The sequence below is a fragment of the Gymnogyps californianus genome, chromosome 4 (assembly GCF_018139145.2).
Source record: "Gymnogyps californianus isolate 813 chromosome 4, ASM1813914v2, whole genome shotgun sequence".
Classification (NCBI taxonomy): Eukaryota; Metazoa; Chordata; class Aves; order Accipitriformes; family Cathartidae; genus Gymnogyps; species Gymnogyps californianus.
The window spans coordinates 12,509,022-12,525,809 of NC_059474.1; the positions used below are offsets into that span (position 1 = coordinate 12,509,022).

Here is a 16,788-nt window from a genome sequence, read left to right on the forward strand (position 1 = left end):
GTCCAAGCCTCTTCAAGAGGCATTTTTAACACTTGCCAGATGTTCTGTTTATAAGGGACAACTACACTGGGGGATGAAACAGGATGTGGATACTGAATCCTTGCTAAAGATGGGCCTGATTCTGGCTATTTTCCAGTCACTCCTCACTGCTCTAACATGTAGGAAGGAAGCTGCTACCCCCTAACTATACAGAGAGAAACTCTTGTGTACCCTGATGTGCTTTGCTCTTCTTAAGGAAGCAATTTATGTTGAGTCCAATGTAACCGTTTGAAGTAGGCAGAGCTGAAATGCTTGGGTCTACATAAAAGACTACTGTGAAAACATGACAAGACATTAAATTTGACCCAAGAGATTTATATCAGCAATATGAAAATTGAAAGCACATTTATAAGAACAGAGAAAAAGATTATGCAATAGTTTCTTTTGGGGGTTTACTCTTCAGCTGCAAAATGCATGTGCTTCACATCCATCACTGGAGACAATTACCTCTCCTGAGCAGCACTCTATCGTTTACATTTTTAGTTCCTTTTGTTTTCTCTGTAGCATTTTATTTCAATCATGAAGAAGAAGAAATATTCATGCCTGCTTTGAGGACCATAAAAATGTGAACTGGAGACTTAATTCTGCACAGAACTACTAAGAACACCACAGCACATGGCTTTCACCAAGCTCTCCATGTCCCACACCTTTCAGAAGATATTCCAGAAAGTATTTTTTTTCCTCCCTATATTCACAAATTCTAATGAGTTCACACTCAAAACTGTTTGTACTTAAAAATGTTCAGCAGCAAGGAACAGCAGGAGGGGGATGAGATATTGATTCCCACTCATTTAAACTCTCTAGTTTATTTGGCTTTCAATTCTTTCCTTGTGGAGCCAATATTCATTGGCCTTCATGCAACTTCACTCATTTTCCAGAGGCTTGATTAAGATTCTGTTTAGTCTAAAAAAATAGGAACATATTCACATGGCAAAGGATATGGAATAATGTAGCATTCTCTTGGAACTTAAATAAAACTAACAACAATAATAATCCATTAAAGAGAATACTTTATTGTGGTGTTGGCTTTATTATGTTTGGATTAATGTTCAGATGACTGACTTCTTTGTGCTTTAAGGCACTCCTGATTTACTAGCCTCTTTCATTTCAGAAATCTTTTCTACATGCTATTACTTTGATTTCTTAGGAAGTTTTTATGAAATATTACGGATCATTAAATTAGTGCCTGTTTTTTTATAACTAAATGGCATGGATTGGGACTAAACTTGCTCTCATGGAACATAAAAGTAGTATAAGCAAGGTGGGGAAAAAAGATAGCTTTTCTTCAGAGACTGAAAATGAGATAGTAAGTCAATGAGGCAGAAAGATAACACAGTTCTGCCCCAGATTGTGGAAATGACCCAGGAGGGGGTTCATTTACCAAAAGTGGCACTAGATAGTAGTGGAGAAAAAAGGAATGCACATTAAATGGTATAAATTTGGCTGAAGTAGATTCACGGCGACTTGTCAATACAATGTCTACAGCTTTAAGTACACTGGCAGTAGTTTGCATACAAATTAAAAGATGAAGATTTACATACTCTTTTAGAGAATCGAATTTGCTACTATTAACCAGGTAAAATACCTAAGCAGAAAAGCCAACTCTTTGCTCTGGTTTGGCTACTCTAATATCCTGTTGTTATACAGAAGCATAAAATAAGAAAAGGATGATTTCAGATCTTCCACTAGTAACATGATGATTACATGGCAGCTTTGATGTGGCTAAAATATAATTTTCCTTTCCTCCACTTTGCCTAGTGTAGACAGTGCTATTTGCCTTCTCTATACTGTTGCCCAGGACCCCACACCATAGAAGCTTGCTCTGAAAGGATGAAGAAATCTTTTCTGGATGGCAACTTGAAACCCACAAAAAATATAAACATTGTTTCAAAGGGAATGGAAGAAGTGTGTTTTAACTGAACCAAATTTAGCAAAGATGGTATGGTATAGAAAAAATATATGCAGATCCCAGATCTGCATTAAAAAATAGACCTGATTTCTCAAAAATATTTTCCAGCTGCTTCATATTGTTCTGGTCAAAACAAGTAGCTGTAGTCCATTTTACCTGGATGCTTAAACAACTGAAGCATACTAGTGAGTATTGTAACAGATTGTTTGCTTGAGGCATCAGATGGGTAATTTCCATACTCAGAAAGTAAAGGCAAATTATTCTTGGCTTGCCTGCCATCCGTGTTCGTTGTCTGCACTGCCTCTTGTGCCACAGCCACAGTCAGATTTAGCAGCTGGGGTATTACCTCTCGCTCCTTGCTGCCATGCTGAAAATTTCCCCCCCAAACTATCTAAACCAATCTTTGTTCATTTGTGGGATATGACTAGAATTAGTTTTTAAAAACATCAGCATTTATCATTTAAAATGTATTTTGCATTTACTGGTAAAAATAGCCCTAATCTGAGTTGCTGACTTACTCTGATCACAAAGGATCAAAACTCTGCATGTCCTAAGACTGTTTGGCTTTTATGGTTTTTTGTGTAAAGCAACAAACCGCTCTCGGGATTGCCAGGAGTTGCTCCACGAGCCCCGGGGACTCCAGCACCAGTTTTTCAAGCACATGTTCCTGGCGAGAAGTGGCTGGACGCACAAACAGGCCATCAGATGAAGTGGGGGGGGGGAACGACACACAAAATGATAAATGCTTGCAATTTTACTGCATATAAGAACAGAGGGCAGCAGTCTTTCTAGTCAGTGTTTAAGTACTTGGGATTAGGGTATATCAGAACCAATGTAACCTACAGTCACCTAATCATTAGCTAGACAACCATGACAACTCTGATTATCCAGCAGACCCTAGAATTTTAGTTTTGATTAGAGTAGTGGGAAATTATACAATTTTAATCTTTTCTTTTTAATGGGCATTCCTTTTAGGAATGATGAGATGGCGTTGGTTTTTACTATGCGTATAACCAATCAGCCAAAATCCCACTACTTCTATATGAATATGCCTCTGTTTTTCCCCTACCCCCCCCCCCCTTAATTAGATAAAATACTCTCTTTGTTTTCTGCATATGAGGCATCTGACACAGAATCTTATGCAGAATTGTTATTTTTAGATTACTGCTCTCCCCTAAACTAATTTTGTGAGAGTTACTTCTTGCAAGGGGCACCAATTTTTAGCGCTGGGTATCGCAGTTTTCAGAAAACGAGAAATTAAACAGGAGCAGCAAGTTTCGTCATAGCTGTCCTGATTTCCCTGAAAGATTCATAAAGAAGAGGTATTAGATTAGTCCCTGATGTCTTGTCAACAACGTCCTTCATCTCGCAATTCTGCCTGACAAAAATTAGTGTAAATTAAGACCCGAGTTCTTACGACATGAACTTCAGAAATAATCCGGGCAGGGAGGGCAGGTGACCCTGCTTGGGGACAAGGGGCCTCGGCACTCAGGAACCATTGGGCAGTTTGGGCAGGTTTCTCCATTTTCTATCGAAGCTGTACTATGATCTACACAGAAGTCTGCTATTTTTTCTTTACTTTTCATCACAAGTCCTGAACAGTGTCTCTGCTCGTTGCAAATGGATGAAATGCTCTAACGTATGAAGGCGTAACCTCCCTGCCAATCCAGTCACCATCTTATCTGCAAGCCAGTCTTTCCATCTTGCATCTTTCCAGGTATCAAACAACCTTAAGTAAAGCACTGTCCTTTGGGCCGGCGAAGAGAAAGAAAGAGAGAGAGAATAGTCCGAGGCATGTCCATGCAATCTTTTGCAGTCCACCTGCTTTGCCTGTGCCCCAATGCCAACTGCAAGTCCTGTAGACCCAATTAGTGTAGTGATAAAACTAAGATTAATACATATTTCTCTGACGTGGGGAAAAAAGGAGTTTTAACCCTTTCTGAAGGGAGTATCTGACTATCAACTTACATAAATGAAAGAAAAGCACCACCAAATGTCTTCCATCTCCTCCTTAATTTTGTGAATCATACATAAAAATTCTGGACAGTATTAACATTTCAACACCTGATACATGTCTGTAATTTCTATGTGGAAATAATTCATATTTATATTTGCATGTGTTGTCTGAGTTACCATAGTGCCCAGTAAGTCTTATTCTGCTGAAATTATCTCCTAAAATTGATCAGTTTTTGTTGCCTATGGCATTCTTTCAGCAAATTAATTTTTAATATATAGGCATATAATATTGACAAGCTGCCTTTGTGCATTACAACTTGCAACCTTTATATCTATAAAGGACAGTCAGTTTCATAGCTCAGTCCCTATGGACAAGTTTGTAAACTTACATACTCACTGTACTGACTTTAAATGTACTATACACACAAGTAAGTACTCCATGGGGATCCAGCAATTCACCATCCATCTTTATAAACACAGGAAAGACTTTTTTTAAAGGATTAATGATTTGGGTGGGAGAGGAGTTCACAGGGAACACACGGGGGAAAAGTGATTTTTCAAATGTAGCACTGATTAGGCGCTAAATATTCTTTGAAGATCAAATTGCAAACGAAGGATGCAACCAAAAAAACTGTCATCTTGGAAAAGCTGAGCAGGAATATTTAAAAATAATTCTGTCAAATATCTCAGAAACAGATACGATATGGACTAAAATTGAATACTACTGCATGGTCATTCATCAATGCCAACAGCAGTTTTCAGGCTACTGAGAAACATTTGAATATATCTCGCAATTCTCCTCACTCGCACCTAAATTAAACCCCCACAAAATTTAAATGCAAATGATTTTCACAAATTATATGTAAAAGTGTGAGAGACATTAAAGCTCGCAATTTGCAAATTGTACTATAGTTTCCCCCTTAATAAAAGCTCTATTTATAAAGCAATGGTTCATTGGGCACTTTAGAAAGAACTCAAGGAAAATAATTTTTTTCTTCCTTTCTTGAATATTTTATACTTCTTTTGCCATGCAGTAATTGTGTCTGTTATTTAATTGCTCTCATTTAAGAGCTAATAAAAGATATAAATCATACAGCTTTCGAAAGATATCACAAGCAAGTTTTATGATCCCACACTACAAACAGCAAATCCTCCATGTATTGCTACTGAAATAATATAATTACATCACATCAACCATTTTTATGCTTTTCCTTGCTGCAGGCACCTAAAATAGTGAAATGGATTTTTATTCAGTTGTAGACAGTCTGATAGAGCATTCTGTGCTTTGTCCTTTAGAGCAATCAGCCACTATGAGCTCTAAGAAACTTAGGTGCTGCGGTGAGAAAATGAAGAGATTCTTGGAAAAAAGGGTTTTTCTCTATTGACTTAAAAAATCTTTTCTAAACAAACTCTTACTTAAATGCTATCTACGCTTATTGCTATCACAAACTCAGTGCTGCACCCATTTCTATAAACTTATGTTTATTTCAAATAAAAATCAATCCTTAAAGAATGAGACAAATCAATAGGAATCCTCACTGAGTAAGGACATAAGGATTTGATGATGATGAAGGCTTGTTTCCAGTATGATCAAACCCAATAGCTTCTAAATGCCCAAGAGAGAGAAAAATAACAAGAGCACAGCCAACGATTACACAAACTTGTCAACAAGAACAAAATTCTTTAAATTGCACAGCAGCCTAGTAGCTATGGTTAAAATAAATTGCAGACTAAAGACCTATCAGACCGTCAAAGGCTGGCATGGTATCCCCTGTCAATTTTGAGAACATGTCTCTCATAAAGGCCACTTTCAGAATTATTTCTCCCCTCAACACACTCTAGTGTCAAATTAACACTAATCTATTTCCATCACTCATTCTATGTGGCATTGCCCCAGCAATTAAAATGTAATGTGTGCAAAGAGAAACTCCAGAGCGCTACGCGTTTTGATAAAACTACTTTTTTTTAAGTAAATCAGCATTGCAGATGCAGTCATTGTCCCAATAGCTTTAGTTTATTCATAACTGCTAGGAGTAATGAGGTAGGAATTAATCAAGAATAATATTTTAGCTCAGGTCTCTTTCTTGATGATATTATTTAGACAAGCTGAACAAACTCTCCATAGTTCCCATATTGCTGCTATTTATCTTGGAACACAACAAGTGAAAGCAAGCATCAGTGCAGTACCTTGGTGTCTGAAAAGTTCAGAAAAACAAGATTTTCAAAGCAGTGGACTTTCTGCAATTCTTCAAGAAAACTCCTTTTCAAATAACAAACTCTGTTTTGCTGATCTGTGGATAAATCTAATTCTTAAAATGTATATGTTGTTGATGAAGGTTTACTTGCCTTTTGAACTTGTAGAGGATGAAAGCCCCAACAGCGACTAGACAGATAACAAAGAGAACCACAATAGCCCAGTAGCCACTGCCTCCTCCAATCCTCTGAGAGTCTGAAATACGAAATAAAAGAACAGCTTAGCACGTCCTCTTTCAGGTCAGTCACATTCTTGGGCTTTCTTTTCTATCTAATTGTCAGGTCAAACCCATTTTTTGTTATTTGTGTAACCTCTTCTTTTCACTCCATCTGTAGCCTCTTCAAAAAGGCAACAACACAAAATTAATTGGTGACTTGTGACTGAAGGACAGAGGACCAACTAAAAAAAAAACCAAAATCCAAAACCCTGAAGATTTAATTATTTGCATACTCACTGGGGTTTTTTTCTGGGAATCTAAAGTTATCACAGGAAATGATCACATACCCTAAGTACATGTGTTGCAAAAGCAGGGCTGCCTTAATTTCACAGATGGAGAAACTAAGGCTCTGAACGACAAATGAACTCGTCAAGGTCGTACATTGGTAAAGGCTGTAATGAACACAGGCTTCTTTCAATCCCAGCCTTTTGTGCTGGCTAACAAATGTTAGCCCTTTAAACCAGATGAGGTACCACAGCAAAACTGTAGCATGATTCTACATTAGAGACTAGATAAAAGGGCTTTGTCTTCTACATAGAGCTGACAGATAAAACGTCACACCAGTATTTATATAAATTGATTGTGGTCAGCTAAGCTGTTCTCCCACAACACATTGAAATAAGAAAGAAGGATATATTATGGGATATGATACACAAACGAGAATTACAGGACATTCTAATACAAAGTTCATGTCAAAGCTGAACTTTCTGGTTAAAGTATCATTTAATGTATCTCTGTTCAAAATACACACACATGTATGTACACATACTCTCTCCAACCAGTTTCCAGGTACATAGTGAATCCAGAGATGCAGGAAATGCATGCAAAAAAACTGTTTCCATTTGTTTTAAACACAGAAAAAAACATATAATTTATCTCAGGGCAGGATTAGCAATGTGGAGACCCTACAGCAAGCTTCATGTCAGTTGATCCGAAGATCAGAGATACAAGGCAGAGATGCAAGACTATGTCCCAGACCCCTGGAGTTATATCTGCAGAGTTAATGGCTGAAGTAAAGAAACTCTGCTTTCTCAGCAGCCAGTGCAGCCCAAGTGCTTCACCAGATGGTTTTTTTGAAGCCTGGTTGGCTCTTCCTTCAGGGCACTGTTTTGTATAACACAGGTATTTAGTTAATGTTATGGTTACACGGAGAAAAGCAAGAACCTTCTGAAACAAATCATGAGGTATGACAAAATGGAAATATGTAAGGAATATTTATTTGGTGGCGATTGTTAATAAGTACCAAATGAAAATATATCCATATATATTTATATGTGTATCTATATGTAACAAGTACCAAGTAAGTATATATGTATGTGTGTATATGTGCACATCTATATTGACACGAAGATTTTCTCCTTAACTTATCAGAACTCAGACAGGCATCCAAAGGTTGGTCTGTTGGGAGATTTGTTTATATATTTACCTGAACCGGAGTCAGCTAAAGTCACTAAGATCCAGTATCCTCCCCTCAGAAAGAAACTGATGTTGTGTGCATTCAAGGCCTGCTTTATAGCCGCTATTCTCTGAAAATACAACAGAGAGAATGTCAGACGTCTCACACTCCATTCCACTTTGAGAGACTCAATGCTCTAAAAAGGAAAACCTCTGGTTCATTAAATGGTGAGAAACTCAGAAAGCATTTGTCAACGACGAGCTGAAATCTTAAAGAAATTCCATATTTAAAAATCATGCCAAACTCCACAAGCCATAAAAGCTGAAAATGTCAAATCTTTACAGCCAAATCTTTCTTTCTGCTTACCAAAGCCTTTACGTTTACCCAGTATGTGACAGACAGCATGTCATTTGCATGCGCTATTGGGTTTACCTTGGTCATAACTCACACAATGCATAATCCATGTTAAAAACTCTCCATTCTTCTTCTAACCTATCAGAAGAAAACCTGCGATGTCACTTTAGATTTCTTGCTATGAAAAGTAACTGCTATTTGATAATGAACTGCATGTCATAATTTACCTCATCTCCTTACCTATAATGGGATGGATTCCATTTATACCTAATTTTTAACAATACTCTGTAGAAATATATACATCCATCCATGTGGAAAAAATCAGGATTCCTCCTATTTTTCTCCAGTGGATAGAGCACAGTAAAATATGGCCTCTCACATTTTTATGGAGCAGAACCATTAAATATACCATCATAGCCTAACCCCAGATGACAAATTGTCTGAATTTTCCCTTCTACTTGCTTGTGTCTTCAACATGAGTAATTTTCTAAAAGATCAAAGCTAGTTTTATACTCTATGCTTTATAATTTAGGATACGACTTCCCACAGGATGCCAAATTAGAAATATGCTTTATATCCATGAAACCTTCACAAGTAACTCCTTTCATGATATTATCAATTATGGTGCTCATCTTTGACAAGGCTTTGCAGTATTATAGATAGAAATCTCTGTAGTCTCTCTCATGTCGTGGACAGAGACTACACAAAAGTTCAAATTCAAATATCCTCACTAATATTGAGGGATATCTAACTTCTGAAGCCATTCCACTGGCTTTATTACATTTTTCGTGGGGGAATGACTCAACATAAGGGTAACGTGAGCATGGCCTCAGTTATTTTACAAGACAATTACTCCAGATAGCTCCTAAGTATTTATCTTTTTGCCCAAAGTCTGGAAAGAGAATGGATATGACAACTATATTGATTAGCAGCCTTTAAAGTGATGCTAGCACCACTGAAATAGAGTTAATTAGTCTCAGTGCAGGTTCATTCACATGTTCATGGTATACACTGCAAGAGGGACCAGTACTTTAGGCTAATCTGACTTTCAGCCAGTAAATGAAATTACTGAGCCCCATAACTTTGGTTACATCATATTTTCCTGGCAGGTGTTTGAGGAATCCAACATTTGCTTTGGTTTTTGCTTAAGCGACTAACATTTGTTAGTTATTTTTCTCCCCACCCCTGGGTTCCCACCCAAGCCTATACAAACTACACTTCCACAGGTCAAAAATTTGAATCTCATGTGAATCCAGCCAAAGGTTCTGGCTTATTTATCTCACTCTTAGATTGATGGTTGTTTCAGTACTCGTGGGGTTTTTTTTCTGCCCCGATGTATTTATTGAGCACAGTGCTGCCACCTCTCCAACTTTTTAAAAAACAAATCCAGTGTTTGGAGCTCCTCCTTAGACTCTCTAAGTTAAGGTTCTTACACCAGCATTTGAATTTTCTATCTTCTTTTTCTACATCCTTTCCAATGATAACATTTGAACATGTGAACACAATGGCTCCTGCACTGGGGTATAAGAACGCAAAAATAACAACACTATTCAAACTCTTACCCACTTACTTATACATTTGGGGGTCTGACTTGCCCTTTTTGCCAAAGCAACTCACTGGAACTTTCATGTAGTAGTTTGTCTAGATAGAGCCCCAAATCTTCCTCAGAGCCACTGCTTTCCAGGCTATAGTTTAAATGCACTTTAATTGACTCTTTCAACTGGACTCATCCCACCTGACATTAGACATGTAATTGATATGCATAAATTAGGTGACTGAGTCTTCCTCTAGAGTCAATGATTAGAATGAAATACTTTTGAAATTGCTGTGTTCTTAAAATCAGGTTAAATCACACTCAGCTTTTATTTCTACATGCATAAATTTGAAAGAAAAAGGGCTTTTGTCAGAATGGGACCAAATTTCAGAATTATCCAAAGGGATCCTACTACTACACTGCCAACTGACTTATGATCTTTGTTATTGCTGGCTACTTTTATCAGTAATGACTCCTATTCTAGACCACTAACTTAATAAATAGCATCACATCACAACACGCCGTGTAAAACACCAATAGAAACTCCACAAAGTAGGTGTTCTCTGCCTGACCAAGAAATTATTGCCTTTAACAATCCTTCTGAAATCACATAATATCCCAAATCTAAAAGTTTTTCAGCCAAGAACAAATAGGTTCTCTTTAAGGGAAGACATTTCATAACTATGTCTAAGTTAAGGATTTCAGGGACACCTCTTTCAAATGTGGAAAAAACATTCTGCGTTAGTGAGTCCTTACAACAGTGTCACAACACTGACTTTGAGAACTGGCACTAGCAGCATGACAAAGCACATCCTTCCAGTGAAACATGATGAAGACCTTCAAGATTCTCTTCTGGTAACAGAAGAGAATGTAACGAATCTTTAAACAAGTGACACCATGAGTATTTTCCTGTTGACTTAACCAGTTACTGCTTCTAAGTTTATTTACGTAGGGTATATTTTCAGGATATTTCTCGAGTCACAATGGATTCTGATATGACACATTTTATCAAAATTTGTGCCATTCAATTCTAAATCAACAAATTTATATGCACATATCAATAGCTAAAGTAGTGTCCCTTAGCAATAATATAAAAATAGAAATTTAGGCAACTGGCACTAGAAGTCTGGCTCTACAGCACTGTACTCTATAAAACAATCGGTGTTGAAATGTGATACTAGCATACCTGATTTTTTATCATTGGATAGCATAGTTTGCTGTAATGGTTCCTGTCTCCCTTTGTTCCTGCTCCAACCAAATGTAGGTTGTACCATATTTGATATTTCCATACATGTAATCCCCAACCACCACTGGTCTGACCTGGTCCATCCTAACAACGTCAGAAATGTACGTCTGTTCTCCAGATTGTACAATTACTTTCACCTTTCAGTGCTCCTCTAGTTTCAGAAAACCTTTGCAAGGTTTGCGGAGGACTACTTGTTACAGAAGCTGTGCCCTGCTAAACTACTGTAATTTTCCCATAGCCCCACTGAACAGAAGTTTTCCCAAATCATTTGCAACATGTGATTGTTCTTCTTTATGCTTTGGAGTAACTCACAGGATATTTCATACACAAACATGAAAAAAACCTCGAGACAGCATTGATTATAATTGATGATATTCTTTAAGCTGCCTTGAAGCACAGTGCTAATATAACACTTGAGATTTAAAGGGAACTAATATGCATAACACTTTGCACTGAAATAAAATGCACAACCTATGAATCTATCACCATCAGTTCCCTTCCATTCCATATATGCTCAGAATAAAGAGAAAGAATTTCCTTTAGAAGCTGTACCTTGCTTCTTCAAGAAGCGGAAAGACGCAAATAATTTTGAAGTGGTAGTACTCACCTGGCTGAAAGCCATAGTTCATGAATGGCTCTCTACTAAAGAAACAACCTGTTAAAATTAACCGTTTCCTGCAACATAATCAGGATTTCAGACTCCCAGGAATTCCCACTGTGATTACAGAGGGAGAGCAGTAAGGGTTTGGGGTTGCCACAAAGCAGAAAACTTTGTGCATTCACACTGTACTCTGTGCATTTTAAAGTAAGATACCTGTTCAAGTACTTTGACAACGTCAACATACTCCTTTGGACCTTCCAAAGTGTACCCCATCAATTCCAAATGCAATCTACTGGTTTTGTGTTAATATGAAGAGCTTTGTCTTACCTACTTCTCCAGCTCTTTGGATACTGTGACCTTGTCTCAAAAAGTTGTAAAATGCCCTTCAAAATTAACAATACCTTACATTGGGATTCTTTGTCACTGGCAGGACTTGAACTGCAAGATACATGCACAGTGTTGGGATCTGTTCCTTCTCTACCACAGCAAAAGGACGAATATCGTAAATTATAAGTGCCAATCTTCTGATTCTCAACTGGCATAAGGTCTTTTATTACGGAAGAAATATGGTTTGGAAATACATAGGGAGAAACTAATGTCTGATTTTCACTCCTGTGTTCACTATATTTGTTTCTTGCCAACTGAAAAGGACATTTGCTCCTAAAGGCAGAAACTACTTGCTTGATGCTCTTTACATTATAGGTCAACTATTAAGGTTCTGTTTCTGTTTGACCTGAAATCTAATTTGCTTACGAAGACAGTGCAGTGATGGTTCGTCCCTCTTTAGAAAAATCAGTGTTCTAAATACACTCTTTGCTCTACCGGATCTTCACAGACTGACATGTCATCACTGTTGTTTCTGTTTAAAAACCAGATCGATATTAGTTATTCTTGAGAAATACACTAATACCAGTAAGCAATAGATTATCCTGGTCTATACACTCTCAGACACAGCAGTCATAGCTGTTGCTAGCTTTTACATGTCTCTTGTCAGGTGGGAGTGAGATCTTTACATAGTTACGGAGCACCTTCTAATTTCACATAAAGACAAGGAGAGTACAGCCACTGACTGTAAAACAGGATGAAGACTGTCCTAACCAGACATACGTTGCTCTGGTTACCTTATCACTAGTTACACTTCTCTTCCTTTTTGGTTGGTTTGCTGGTAGTAGCACATGCAAGTCAGCAGTTGTGGGCAGACCAGGTTTCACGACTGTCATGAGCGTTTCTTCGGGTGTATTGGTTTCCTGTGAAGACAAAGGCATATGGCAAATTCTAGGATAGCGTGCTTTCTAGTTTATAGAAGATACGTAAGTAACTCCACATGTGTCTTTTAGTCTTTGGTGTTCAGATCCTTAATATTTAGAGGGGATTCCACCAGAAGCTAAAACATGAACAAAGCCAAACATAAATTAACTGAAATGTGAGCTGCTCTTTGAAGATTGGAAGAGCTAAGCATTGTTATCGCATTAAAGCGATTTAGTGGCATCATGGAAAGAAGCAAAGTGAAGTGGTATGCAGTTCTAGCAAAACTCTGCAATAGCTGTGCATTTCTAGGGTAACAAAAAAAATTCCTAAGTAATTTAGGATCCTTTGTGGGCCATTCAGACACTTAGTAGACTTAGAAGGGCATATTCATTACAGCTAACTTTAGCTTAGGGAGGCTACTTTTCCATCTGTGTTTAATGGACAGAGAGAAGTCTTCCAGGGTGAGACTAAGAGCACTTAGGTTCAGTTCCTGAAATTGCAATGAATACCTGCATCCCCCACTGAAAGTCAAGAGCATCCTTTTTCAAAATAGTTTGTGCAAATTTTGCTTTTAGTTCCAAATTCCTCCATGTGTTGTATAATACAGCCACACAATTTTAATGACAACACCCTGGGCACTTGCTGTAGCCTTTCTCAGACAGATTCTGAAATTCCATTAAATCATTCATATTCTTTTGCAAATGATCTAGTAATTATTAAAATGCAAGGGCTATTTTATAAGGGAGTAAAATATTTATTTGACTGACACTGGTTATGGAATGGGTTTAAGTTGATAAAAGTGGGAAATTACTTTAATTTGACATTTGATGTGAACTTTAAAAAAAAGGCGCGAAACAGTATAAAGTCAAAATTCCAGAACCTGATTTGCACTAGTGCAAATCCGGGAAAAGTCAAGTGATTTCAAATGCAAATATTTTAAAAACATTATCAACCTGCACCTCAGTGCTATTGCCCTCACAAAAGTCAGTGTGTGCACACTCAGTTGCTGGCAGTACCTGAAAAGCACAGCTCTAGAGCTCACAGTTTTCATGGGGTGCTCTTTACTTATCTCACAGTACTGCTGCATGGCTTTGTACTTGATTTAACCTACAGGATTCAGCTGTTCCCAGTCCACATTTCTTTTGTGAATATGATCTAAAAAACCAGCTGTACGAACTGTGTGCCTATATATTATATATAATTTTCAAAGTTACACAACTGGCATTGTAAATTCTTTCTTTCTGCTTTGTTTTTACACAAAGATTATGTCTTTTATATTACATAGCATCCTTTGCTTAACTTCCAAATATATCACATTTAAGCTACTCTTCCTGTTTTGGAGTCAGCAGTATTTGCCAATATGTCTATCCCTAATCTCAGAGAGCAATGTTTAGCATTAATTAGGCTGTGTTAGACCTAAACTCTCTGTTACAATATCATCGTCTACAGCCTGCACGTAAAAGCGACACTAGGCTCAAACTTGTTTGAAATGTGGCTCATGAGGTTCACTTTATTATTTTGCTCTGCCTCCTTTTTTCTAAATGAGAAGGCATTAACTTAACCTTCAAGCTTTACAACTGGTGAGGGAACATTTTATGAGCAATCTGAAAGAGCACCTTTGCAAGAAGTCGTGTTACTACCCGCCCTATGTCTTCCCTCCACTCCGGTATGTCAGGGTTGTACATATCCAGGTGCTTAGTAAACTTCAGAGGAAGAACATGAAAATTATCTAGAAAAACAAAAAGAAACATTTCTGAGCAAGTAACAAACCAGATTGCAAAAACAGTTTTGTAGAAATAAAAGCTGAAAATATATATTTGGCATTATTTGCTGTGCAGCACCGCAGTATCTAGGAACCTCACTGCTCTGTGTTGTGTACTCTTGCATGGAGCAAGAGTACACTCCTGTCAGGCACTCAACTTCTTTCTGTATTTTCATCAACATCATCAAATTTGTGCCTAAAGGTAAAAAAGCAGGAAGAAAAAAATAAACAAAGCAGATTTACATACGTGCTCTGGGGTCATAACCTTCCCAATAATTTTTCCTTAGGACAATACACCACACAGACGTGCTTGGTTTCTTTTATTTGTAATGGGAATGTGCCAATGGATTTTATTCTCACTGAATCATTAACATATGTTTTTTGCCCATTACATGTTCCTGTTTTTCATGTAAAATGAATACTTTACATACTCCATAAACTAGCTATGAAAATAAGAACAGAAATGATATGACAAAGGCTAACTACTGCCCTCTTTGAAAAAATAAAAACAAGGTACACCCACAACATTTCTCTGGATATTGTCAAAAATATCTGAAATACTAGAAATGGGCTGTTCCTCAGTAAACAGTCTCTAAAGTCTTCCCTTTCTCCATATAGGCTCCTTGGATGAACACCTGGGGAACTTAATGCAAAGCAGAGAGAGATCCTCTGGAATGCATGAGTCAAACCTGGCCTCCCCAACACTTCCCACAGAATTGCATTTTAATGTGGTTTTCTTTTCCAAAGGTTTCTTTATTTCCCTCGTGGCCAGTACTTTCTTGCTCTTGGTATCAGGACTGGCCAACACTAAGAGCAGAAGGAGCGTTGGAAAGCCAAAATCATTGATCTAGTCACACTAAGAGGGTTATACTTCTAAAGATTTCTAAAAAAGTGGATGCACTTATAAGTGGCAGCATAAACATTAAATCCATTTATCTTAGGAAAGGAGAAGGTTCATAAAAGCTCCATTTAGCATGAGTGTGGTTTTTACCATTATTTTAAATTAATAAGCATACTAAAAGCAAAAATAACAGAATCTTCTTCAGACAATAGAGATGTATCATGTTATGTATTTCATGATATCTGAAGGCTTTTAGCTCTGCATTAAAAAGAAGCTTTTTCACTTATCACAATTCCACATGTGACAGCACAAATACAAATGTAAATAATTTGTCGGCACTACATTTTTCACAGTATATTATGCCTTGTCACCACATTATAAGACACAACAAAACACACTAGGACACAATGTGAAACAAGAGCTGAAGGGTTATTCAATAATTACAGCAGAGCTATACTTGATCTAAACTCTCAGATAAACATCAAAGGAACAGTGACATGTTGTGATAAAAGGCAATTATTTCACATTTTTTTTAATGCTGAGAGCATATGCACAACTAAATTTTCTTTTTTTCAGAGGTATTTAAACTACTTTATTTAGAAATTCTAAGAAACTTTCTAGTCATAGGCCAAAATACTACTTAAACACTATTGCTATATATAGCATTTGGGAACCACAGTAACATTTAAAATAAGCAAAGGAAACAAAACATTTCAGATTAAACCCTTCCATACAAACACATTGTTCAACTTCATGGAATTACCTAGTGATAGTTCATCCCACTGATTTTAAGAATTAAATGTGGCATTAGACATAATTTTACAACAGGTTCAGTTGTGTCAGGGCTGGTTTAAGAGGTATAAGAAACAAATACACATGAAACAAAAAAAAAAAAAATTAAGAAGAGTAATGCCTTACCAAAAACGTGGACAACTTTTGAGTCCTGAAGCATAGAGCTCCCACAGGAAGCTTGCACTGTAACTCTGATGTCACCTGTCTCAGCAAACTTTGTCACCAGAAAACTCTCCAATGTAAGGAGTGGCTTTAAAAAGCAAAGAAAAGTTGAAAATAGAATTTCAGCAAGAGCTACAAGAACAGTGTCTGAAGAGACTGTAATTAAAAATATTAGCAAAAAAGGTTTCACATCAATTATTCAATTAATCAACATTTTATCAAATTGTTAAATTACAATTTTCAATACAGGATGTTTCTTTCCCTAAAGGGATCCTTTATAAACAGAATAGCTGCCAGATGGGGCAAACATTTCTTTTAGAATAATTGGTAGAGTATTAGTTTTTCATTCAGATCCCACTGAAATAAATGGATTTTGGGGCAGGCTCAACAATCTCTACAAGATCGTATGTTGCAAGTCATTTTCCTCAAAAAATGTAGAGAATGTCAGGGTCAAAAGGATTAATTCTGTCGACTTAG

At 37.1% G+C, this 16,788-nt stretch overlaps 1 protein-coding gene across 1 annotated transcript in view; it reads right to left on the bottom strand.

The window, feature by feature from the left end:
* Positions 1 to 16,788, bottom strand: part of SORCS2 (sortilin related VPS10 domain containing receptor 2) — a 388,331-nt gene that overhangs the window by 5,671 nt on the left and 365,872 nt on the right. Inside the window, exons 22-26 of the mRNA XM_050895504.1 lie at positions 16,276 to 16,399; positions 14,371 to 14,483; positions 12,628 to 12,753; positions 7,802 to 7,901; positions 6,251 to 6,353 (exon numbers count right to left, since the gene is read on the bottom strand). Coding sequence (XP_050751461.1) covers positions 6,251 to 6,353; positions 7,802 to 7,901; positions 12,628 to 12,753; positions 14,371 to 14,483; positions 16,276 to 16,399 — 566 coding nt within the window. The remainder of the gene's footprint in view (positions 1 to 6,250; positions 6,354 to 7,801; positions 7,902 to 12,627; positions 12,754 to 14,370; positions 14,484 to 16,275; positions 16,400 to 16,788) is intronic.